Source organism: Lipophrys pholis, assembly GCF_963383615.2.
Source record: "Lipophrys pholis genome assembly, chromosome: 11".
Lineage (NCBI taxonomy): Eukaryota > Metazoa > Chordata > Actinopteri > Blenniiformes > Blenniidae > Lipophrys > Lipophrys pholis.
In genome coordinates, this window is record NC_137631.1 from 31,513,197 (window position 1) to 31,524,031 (window position 10,835).

A 10,835-nucleotide genomic window follows, 5' to 3' on the forward strand; every position below is an offset into this window, starting at 1 on the left:
AGAGAGAGGAATAGAAGAGGGAGAGAGAGGAATAGAAGAGAGAGAGAGAGAGGAATAGAAGAGGGAGAGAGAGAGGAATAGAAGAGGGAGAGAGAGAGGAATAGAAGAGGGAGAGAGAGAGAGAGAGAGAGAGGAATAGAAGAGAGAGAGGAATAGAAGAGGGAGAGAGAGAGAGAGAGAGAGAGGAATAGAAGAGGGAGAGAGAGAGGAATAGAAGAGAGAGAGAGAGAGAGAGAGAGAGAGGAATAGAAGAGAGAGAGAGAGAGAGAGGCAGACAGACCAGAGAAGTACAAATACTAAGAAAAGTCTATGATGAGCGTTGGTCTGATGATGAACTAATCTCAGTCTGGAGTTTAAGGGCCGTGCCGTTGTGGGGGGGTCCTGGTTCTGTGGGGGGGTCCCGGTGCTGTGGGGGGATCCCGGTGCTGTGGTGGGGTCCTGGTGCTGTGGGGGGGTCCCGGTGCTGTGGGGGGGTCCCGGTGCTGTGGTGGGGTCCCGGTGCTGTGGGGGGGTCCCGGTGCTGTGGTGGGGTCCTGGTGCTGTGGGGGGGTCCCGGTGCTGTGGGGGGGTCCCGGTGCTGTGGGGGGGTCCTGGTGCTGTGGGGGGGGGGTCCCGGTGCTGTGGTGGGGTCCTGGTGCTGTGGGGGGGGGGTCCCGGTGCTGTGGGGGGGTCCCGGTGCTGTGGTGGGATCCCGGTGCTGTGGTGGGGTCCCGGTGCTGTGGGGGGGTGGGGTAGTAGGACCGTGGTAACTCCACTCTGGGAGTCTTGGGTCTGATCCCCTGGATCCTGCTCCCCTCCTGTCAGGATCTGGTGGCTCCAGTAATGTTGTTACACAGAGAGAAAGAAAGAAAGACAAGAAACAGAAGCTCCAAATGTAGAGTTCCTCCCTTTAACGGGAGAGAGGAAATCCCCTCAGCAGTCTAGGCCTAGAGCAGCTCAACTTAGTGCTCCTATTTTATTCCTAATGAGAAGCTCTATCAAAGAGGAAGCTTTTTAGTCTCCTCTTAAATAAACTAATGGTGTGGGCCCTTCGGACCGAGGCTGCTAGTTGATTCCAGAGTAAAGGAGCCATATGGCTGAAACTCCTGCCTCCTCTTTTACTTTGAAGGACTTTAGGGATTACCAACAGTCCTGCATCCTCAGAGCCAAGGGCTCGTGGAGGGTGAGACCCTTCTAGAAGTTTCTCCATATAGGACGGAGCCTGGTGATGAAGAGTTTTAGATGTGATCAGAAGGATGTTGAATTCTATTCTAGATTTGATGTGAAGCCAGTGTAAGGATGCTAAGACTGGGGAGATGTGCTCTCTTCTTCCAGTTCTGGTTAGTAAACCTGCAGCAGCGTTCTGCTCTAGCTGGAAGATCCTAACAGAGGAGTTTGAACATCCTGACATTAGGGAGTTACAATCATCTCATCTTCAAGTCACAAAGGCAGGAAGCATTTGTTCTGCATCTTTGAAGGACAAGAAGTTTCTCATTTTTGCAATATTCCTTAGATGGAAGAAGGCTGTCCTGGAGACATGTTTAACATGGGACATAAAGGACAGATCCTGATCAGAAATAACACCCAGGTTCCTAATATCACTGTTAGAGGTTAAGGTAATATTATCTAAGGTAATCAGACTATCTGAAAAGTAATCCCTGAGCTTTTTTCTCTTAATTCTAGTTACAAATTGGCAGAGAGGTACCTGAGAGTCTGTAGAAGAAGAATGTGGTGGAGTTTGCTGAAAACAATTAGATTCTTGATGAATTTTTGTTCCAATACGCCTGAACAGTTCTGTTGTTGTGATTTATGTCTTCTCTTGGTAGTTGAAGCTGGTGCAAACTGAATACTCTAGGTATTCTGAATCCAGAGCTGTCCTCTTTAAGGAGTTACCCTACTAAAATTAAGAGAAAACAATGACACAGGATTTTTGGACATGCAAATTCAAGAATCTTTGCAATTAATTACATAACTTTTGCACAAAATTCTATTATTTAAAGGTTGTCTGTTATCACTCCACCAATCTGGCTTTTCAAAGAACTCTAGTGAGCCTGACTCTCTGGTTCTGAGTTTCCTCTCTCCTTGTCTCAGCCAAACAGTGATGATCGCCTGCATCAGTCCATCAGATCGCGACTTCATGGAAACACTGAACACGTTGAAGTACGCCAACCGGGCGCGTAACATCAAGAACAAGGTGATGGTGAACCAGGACAAGGCCAGCCAGCAGATCAGCGCGCTGAGGACGGAGATCGCTCGTCTCCAGATGGAGCTGATGGAGTACAAGACAGTGAGGAGCAGAGTGGAAGGAGTCATGTTGTTGGGCTCCTCAGGGCAGCCTGGGAGCTCAATGAGGAACCGTGTCCTGTTCTGCAGGGGAAACGGCTGGTGGGCGAGGATGGCATGGAGAGCTTCAGCGACATGTTCCATGAGAACTCCATGCTGCAGACAGAGAACAGCAACCTGAGGGTGAGGGTGAAGGCCATGCAGGAGACCATTGATGCCCAGCGGGCCAGGCTCACCCAGCTGATCAGTGTCCAGGACCTGGCCCGGGCAGGTGAGAGGGTTCAACCCGAGGCTCCTTTTACACGACAACGTTTCCAGGGACAACCCCTTGTCTGTTAAAGAAAGGGACGATTTACCACAGCGGTGTTGTGCATGCCCAGTAACTGTGCTCCATAGCCAACAGCTGTCTCGGCGGGGGGGCAGGGGCAGGGGCAGGGGCAGGGGCAGGGGCAGGGGCAGGGGCAGGGACAGGGACAGGGACAGGGACAGGGGCAGGGGCAGGGGCAGGGACAGGGGCAGGGGCAGGGGCAGGGGCAGGGGCAGGGGCAGGGACAGGGACAGGGACAGCAAGCGTGAAAGAAAAGTTCCACCGTGGGAGAGTTTTAAAAAGTGACGATTGCTATAGATCCGACCAGTGGTGTAAGCAGACTGCCCAAAAGTGGAGGTTTTGCGGCTCCACTCGTTTTCGTATAGACGGGGCCTGTGAGGGTTCATACTGAGGCCCTATTAGACGACAACGCTTCAAGTGACAATGCCTCGTTTGTTTCAGAAGACTTTTGCTATTACACAGCACACGCAGACAGAAAAAACCATGTAGTCAACATGCCAGGCCATGAGGTGGCGCTGTTGGTTGTTTTTGTAATGAAACTACACATATAGGGCTGCAGCTATCGATTATTTTAGTAATAGAGTACTCTGGCAATCAATCGAGTAATCAGACAAAAACTTAATCTTTTTCAATAAAGTGCTTTAGCAGTAGCAGTTTTTAGCAGTAATGTTTGACAGGAAATACTAAAAGTCAGTTAAATGAACAACAATTCAATCCCTTTTAAGATAAACATTGGTATTGGCAGACTATATTAGGTTTTTTCTGCTCGTTTATTCTTTGACGTGTATAAATATCTCACTTTGATGACCTCAGAGGAAAACGCTCTGACCCTCAATATGACCTCTGGTGTCCCTCACTGGTGCTGCTGCTGCTCTATCCAGTCACTGCAATGACAGCAGTTCAAGGTGTGTGTGTGTGTGTGGGTGTGTGTGTGTGTGTGTGTGTGTGTGTGTGTGTGTGTGTGTGGGTGTGTGTGGGGGTGGGGGTGGGGGTGGGGGTGTGGGGGTGGGGGTGTGGGTGTGTGGGTGGGTGTGTGGGGGTGGGTGTGGGGGTGTGGGTGTGGGTGTGGGGGTGGGGGTGTGGGTGGGTGTGTGTGGGGGTGGGGGTGGGGGTGTGTGTGTGTGTGTGTGTGTGTGTGTGTGTGTGTGTGTGTGTGTGGGGGTGTGTGTGTGTGTGTGTCGGGCAGCTGTGCTGGAAGCAGGGCTGGAGGGGTTTCACACTGGTACTGACAGGGGTCATACAGAGGGGAGAGAGAGCTCCTCAGCATGCTCTTTTGTTTCTGGATGTCTGTGTTTTGAAGATCACGTTGAATCTTCAATCTCTGATGTGTTTTCCAGGTGAAGGAGGCACTGAGGAAATAGGAAACATGATTCAGAGTTACATCAAAGAGATTGAAGACCTTCGGTAAATATCTCTTTTATATCAGTTTACTCTTTTCTTTAATTCCACTCACAACAGAAGATCAAATTACAACATTTATTTATTTAGTTAGTTGATATATATACATTTTTTTATTTCTTTATTTGAGATGTTAATTTCTTTTGAGTGGAAATGTTGAAACGTTTTCTATATTTATCTGTGTTCTTTTCTAAGATCATGACACATGTACACACACATTAGATTAGAAATATCACATTTGCACTATGACTTCTCTGTTATTCAGATAGAACTTTCTTTTATTGTCTTATTATTGAGATCAAGGTACAAAAAGAAGATTACATGAAGAAAAGGCAATATTTCTTCTTTTTTTCTTTTTTTTCCCCAAACAGAACATATACAAATATAACAACCCCCCCCCCCCCCCCCCCCCATGTCCTTATGTTTTGGCACTATTCCCAAGATGGCCGAATAGGGGTTTGGTTGCAGATTTAAGAACAGTGACTGTGAGAGGACTCTGAAGACTGCTGACCAATAGTTCGAGAGGGACGGACAAGACCAGAACATGTGTGTTAATGTTGCTGGAGCAACATGAGATTCTCATCCAGCTCAGGAAAAAGGAGGGCCAGCCTGGACCTGGAGGGGCGGGTGCGGCGTAGGACCCCCATTACACCCAGCTGAGCACATGAAGTACCATTAACTCTTATCTCAGCCTCAGTCCATAATTCTTCAGGAATTATATCCCCAAGCTCCTCCTCCCATTTTCCTTTAATTCCACTGAGAGATGATCTGTTGGAATAGATTCTTGAGTTGAAGCCTTTTAGATTGAAAGGAATATGAAGAACGTCATCCAACGCAGGAAGTTGGGTGCATTAGGAAAGTTTGGATTTACATTTTGTATGAAATGTCGAGGCCCCGGCCAGCTCAGCTGGTAGAGCTTCAGACTCTCAGTCTCAAGGTAGAGGGTTCATGTCCCCCGTCCAGATCAGCTGGTAGAGCATCAGACTCTCAGTCTCAAGGTAGAGGGTTCATGTCCCCCGGCCAGCTCAGCTGGTAGAGCATCAGACTCTCAGTCTCAAGGTAGAGGGTTCATGTCCCCCGGCCAGATCAGCTGGTAGAGCATCAGACTCTCAGTCTCAAGGTAGAGGGTTCATGTCCCCCGTCCAGCTCAGTAGGTAGAGCTTCAGACTCTCAGTCTCAAGGTAGAGGGTTCATGTCCCCCGTCCAGATCAGCTGGTAGAGCATCAGACTCTCAGTCTCAAGGTAGAGGGTTCATGTCCCCCGTCCAGCTCAGTAGGTAGAGCTTCAGACTCTCAGTCTCAAGGTAGAGGGTTCATGTCCCCCGTCCAGCTCAGTAGGTAGAGCTTCAGACTCTCAGTCTCAAGGTAGAGGGTTCATGTCCCCCGGCCAGATCAGCTGGTAGAGCATCAGACTCTCAGTCTCAAGGTAGAGGGTTCATGTCCCCCGGCCAGATCAGCTGGTAGAGCATCAGACTCTCAGTCTCAAGGTAGAGGGTTCATGTCCCCCGGCCAGATCAGCTGGTAGAGCATCAGACTCTCAGTCTCAAGGTAGAGGGTTCATGTCCCCCGGCCAGATCAGCTGGTAGAGCATCAGACTCTCAGTCTCAAGGTAGAGGGTTCATGTCCCCCGGCCAGATCAGCTGGTAGAGCATCAGACTCTCAGTCTCAAGGTAGAGGGTTCATGTCCCCCGTCCAGCTCAGTAGGTAGAGCATCAGACTCTCAGTCTCAAGGTAGAGGGTTCATGTCCCCCGTCCAGCTCAGCTGGTAGAGCATCAGACTCTCAGTCTCAAGTTAGAGGGTTCATGTCCCCCGTCCAGCTCAGTAGGTAGAGCATGAGTCTCTCAGTCTCAAGGTAGAGGGTTCATGTCCCCCGGCCAGCTCAGTAGGTAGAGCATGAAACTCTGTCTCAAGGTAGAGGGTTCATGTCCCCCGTCCAGCTCAGTAGGTAGAGCATGAGTCTCTCAGTCTCAAGGTAGAGGGTTCATGTCCCCCGGCTCACTCAGTAGGTAGAGCATGAGACTCTCAGTCTCAAGGTAGAGGGTTCATGTCTCACGCCGGGCGCCACCTTCCTGTGGGCTCTCCACCTTCCTGTGGGCTCTCCACCTTCCTGTGGGCTCTCCACCTTCCTGAGGGCTCTCCACCTTCTTGAGGGCTCTCCACCTTCCTGTGGGCTCTCCACCTTCCTGAGGGCTCTCCACCTGCAGGAAGGTTCTTACTGGGTCAATGTGATCTGGGTGACGGTGCTCAGACTGACACCACCACCACCCGGAAAATTGACCCTTTGCACAATTTTCCAAAGAAGAGTTTTTGATAACAAAATTGGCTTAAACAATGTAGTAAGTTGAAATATTAAAAACATTAATCTATACTTAAGACTCAATAAATCTCCATTTCAGGTCCATTAATAAATGTAAGAGGTTAAAAGGACTGCTCTAGGCAGCAACACAGCAGGAGGAGCTTGTACAGGATAATGAGCTCAGTCTAACCAAACCAAGGATCTAGAATGGGCTTTTACAATTTATTGGTCAAATAAACTACTTTTGTTGACTAAAACTAAGGTTCAACCTCCGAAGTTAAGCAAACACTTACAAAAAGCAGTGAATCACCTCAAGACTTCATTGTCAAAATGAATGTAAATTTAAAGTAAATATTTTGGAAATATGTGATTTGGATTGAGGAGCGACGACATGAACTACAAAGCATTGTTGTGTGGAGCCTACACCGTTTCCACAGAATGACTGAGCAGCTTCAGTTCAGACCAGGACCACTTCCCTGCAGACCACATAGCTTCAGTTCAGACCAGGACCACTTCCCTGCAGACCACATAGCTTCAGTTCAGACCAGGACCACTTCCCTGCAGACCACATAGCTTCAGTTCAGACCAGGACCACTTCCCTGCAGACCACATAGCTTCAGTTCAGACCAGGACCACTTCCCTGCAGACCACATAGCTTCAGTTCAGACCAGGACCACTTCCCTGCAGACCACATAGCTTCAGTTCAGACCAGGACCACTTCCCTGCAGACCAAACTGCTTCAGTTCAGACCAGGATCACTTCCCTGCAGACCACATAGCTTCAGTTCAGACCAGGACCACTTCCCTGCAGACCAAACTGCTTCAGTTCAGACCAGGACCACTTCCCTGCAGACCACATAGCTTCAGTTCAGACCAGGATCACTTCCCTGCAGACCAAACTGCTTCAGTTCAGACCAGGATCACTTCCCTGCAGACCAAACTGCTTCAGTTCAGACCAGGATCACTTCCCTGCAGACCACATAGCTTCAGTTCAGACCAGGACCACTTCCCTGCAGACCACATAGCTTCAGTTCAGACCAGGACCACTTCCCTGCAGACCACATAGCTTCAGTTCAGACCAGGATCACTTCCCTGCCGACCACATAGCTTCAGTTCAGACCAGGACCACTTCCCTGCAGACCACATAGCTTCAGTTCAGACCAGGATCACTTCCCTGCAGACCAAACTGATTCAGTTCAGACCAGGACCACTTCCCTGCAGACCAAACTGCTTCAGTTCAGACCAGGATCACTTCCCTGCAGACCACATAGCTTCAGTTCAGACCAGGATCACTTCCCTGCAGACCACATAGCTTCAGTTCAGACCAGGATCACTTCCCTGCAGACCAAACTGCTTCAGTTCAGACCAGGATCACTTCCCTGCAGACCACATAGCTTCAGTTCAGACCAGGACCACTTCCCTGCAGACCACATAGCTTCAGTTCAGACCAGGACCACTTCCCTGCAGACCACATAGCTTCAGTTCACACCAGGATCACTTCCCTGCAGACCAAACTGCTTCAGTTCAGACCAGGATCACTTCCCTGCAGACCACATAGCTTCAGTTCAGACCAGGACCACTTCCCTGCAGACCAAACTGCTTCAGTTCAGACCAGGATCACTTCCCTGCAGACCACATAGCTTCAGTTCAGACCAGGATCACTTCCCTGCAGACCACATAGCTTCAGTTCAGACCAGGACCACTTCCCTGCAGACCACATAGCTTCAGTTCAGACCAGGACCACTTCCCTGCAGACCACATAGCTTCAGTTCAGACCAGGACCACTTCCCTGCAGACCAAACTGCTTCAGTTCAGACCAGGATCACTTCCCTGCAGACCACATAGCTTCAGTTCAGACCAGGACCACTTCCCTGCAGACCAAACTGCTTCAGTTCAGACCAGGATCACTTCCCTGCAGACCACATAGCTTCAGTTCAGACCAGGATCACTTCCCTGCAGACCACATAGCTTCAGTTCAGACCAGGACCACTTCCCTGCAGACCACATAGCTTCAGTTCAGACCAGGATCACTTCCCTGCAGACCACATAGCTTCAGTTCAGACCAGGACCACATCCCTGCAGACCACATAGCTTCAGTTCAGACCAGGACCACTTCCCTGCAGACCACATAGCTTCAGTTCTGACCAGGACCACTTCCCTGCAGACCACATAGCTTCAGTTCAGACCAGGACCACTTCCCTGCAGACCACATAGCTTCAGTTCAGACCAGGATCACTTCCCTGCAGACCACATAGCTTCAGTTCAGACCAGGACCACTTCCCTGCAGACCACATAGCTTCAGTTCTGACCAGGACCACTTCCCTGCAGACCACATAGCTTCAGTTCAGACCAGGACCACTTCCCTGCAGACCACATAGCTTCAGTTCAGACCAGGATCACTTCCCTGCAGACCACATAGCTTCAGTTCAGACCAGGACCACTTCCCTGCAGACCACATAGCTTCAGTTCTGACCAGGACCACTTCCCTGCAGACCACATAGCTTCAGTTCAGACCAGGACCACTTCCCTGCAGACCACATAGCTTCAGTTCAGACCAGGACCACTTCCCTGCAGACCACATAGCTTCAGTTCAGACCAGGATCACTTCCCTGCAGACCACATAGCTTCAGTTCAGACCAGGACCACTTCCCTGCAGACCACATAGCTTCAGTTCAGACCAGGACCACTTCCCTGCAGACCACATAGCTTCAGTTCAGACCAGGACCACTTCCCTGCAGACCACATAGCTTCAGTTCAGACCAGGATCACTTCCCTGCAGACCACATAGCTTCAGTTCAGACCAGGACCACTTCCCTGCAGACCACATAGCTTCAGTTCAGACCAGGACCACTTCCCTGCAGACCACATAGCTTCAGTTCAGACCAGGACCACTTCCCTGCAGACCACATAGCTTCAGTTCAGACCAGGATCACTTCCCTGCAGACCACATAGCTTCAGTTCAGACCAGGACCACTTCCCTGCAGACCACATAGCTTCAGTTCAGACCAGGACCACTTCCCTGCAGACCACATAGCTTCAGTTCAGACCAGGACCACTTCCCTGCAGACCACATAGCTTCAGTTCAGACCAGGATCACTTCCCTGCAGACCACATAGCTTCAGTTCAGACCAGGACCACTTCCCTGCAGACCACATAGCTTCAGTTCTGACCAGGACCACTTCCCTGCAGACCACATAGCTTCAGTTCAGACCAGGACCACTTCCCTGCAGACCACATAGCTTCAGTTCAGACCAGGACCACTTCCCTGCAGACCAAACTGCTTCAGTTCAGACCAGGATCACTTCCCTGCAGACCACATAGCTTCAGTTCAGACCAGGATCACTTCCCTGCAGACCACATAGCTTCAGTTCAGACCAGGACCACTTCCCTGCAGACCACATAGCTTCAGTTCTGACCAGGATCACTTCCCTGCAGACCACATAGCTTCAGTTCTGACCAGGATCACTTCCCTGCAGACCACATAGCTTCAGTTCAGACCAGGACCACTTCCCTGCAGACCACATAGCTTCAGTTCAGACCAGGACCACTTCCCTGCAGACCACATAGCTTCAGTTCAGACCAGGACCACTTCCCTGCAGACCACATAGCTTCAGTTCTGACCCCACTGAGTTCATTACGATGCAGGAAAGGTTGGTTTCAGTCCAAAGCAGGTTAACTTCTCCGTTCACAAAATGTTCAGTTCACTTCCTCTTCAGCTGCTGAATTGTCCTGCTCAGCCTGTGTCCGTCCAAATTCATGAGGGTCTTCTGGGAAAACTCTAGTATGTTCTTCTAATTGTCTTAGAAAGTGAGATCCAGGGTCTAGACCAGCCCAAATAGAAAGATGAACGTCATTATGGTACGTTCCATGTTGATGAAAGTCATTATGGTACGTTCCATGTTGATGAATGTCATTATGGTACGTTCCATGTTGATGAACGTCATTATGGTACGTTCCATGTTGATGAACGTCATTATGGTACGTTCCATGTTGATGAACGTCATTATGGTACGTTCCATGTTGATGAACGTCATTATGGTACGTTCCATGTTGATGAACGTCATTATGGTACGTCCCATGTTGATGAACGTCATTATGGTACGTCCCATGTTGATGAACGTCATTATGGTACGTTCCATGTTGATGAACGTCATTATGGTACGTTCCATGTTGATGAACGTCATTATGGTACGTCCCATGTTGATGAACGTCATTATGGTACGTCCCATGTTGATGAACGTCATTATGGTACGTTCCATGTTGATGAACGTCATTATGGTACGTTCCATGTTGATGAACGTCATTATGGTACGTTCCATGTTGATGAACGTCATTATGGTACGTCCCATGTTGATGAACGTCATTATGGTACGTCCCATGTTGTTGGAGAACCTGAAGCCCTCAAAGACGACTCCACATCTTCTGAAAGACTCTTTCTGAATGTGTAAAGGGCTTTAACTGAGGTGAGGTCCCCTCCTCTTCCTCAGCAGCCAGCGGCTGGGAAACACCAACATGAAGCACGTTATACTGTGTAGTTTCCTTAGTGCTAGTC

At 49.6% G+C, this 10,835-nt stretch overlaps 1 protein-coding gene across 1 annotated transcript in view; it reads left to right on the forward strand.

Moving 5' to 3' along the window:
- kif21a (kinesin family member 21A) overlaps window positions 1-10,835 on the forward strand; it is a 144,480-nt gene that overhangs the window by 36,627 nt on the left and 97,018 nt on the right. Inside the window, exons 8-10 of the mRNA XM_080475707.1 lie at window positions 2,071-2,266; window positions 2,353-2,533; window positions 3,928-3,994. Of these exons, the coding sequence (XP_080331833.1) occupies window positions 2,071-2,266; window positions 2,353-2,533; window positions 3,928-3,994 (444 nt within the window). The remainder of the gene's footprint in view (window positions 1-2,070; window positions 2,267-2,352; window positions 2,534-3,927; window positions 3,995-10,835) is intronic.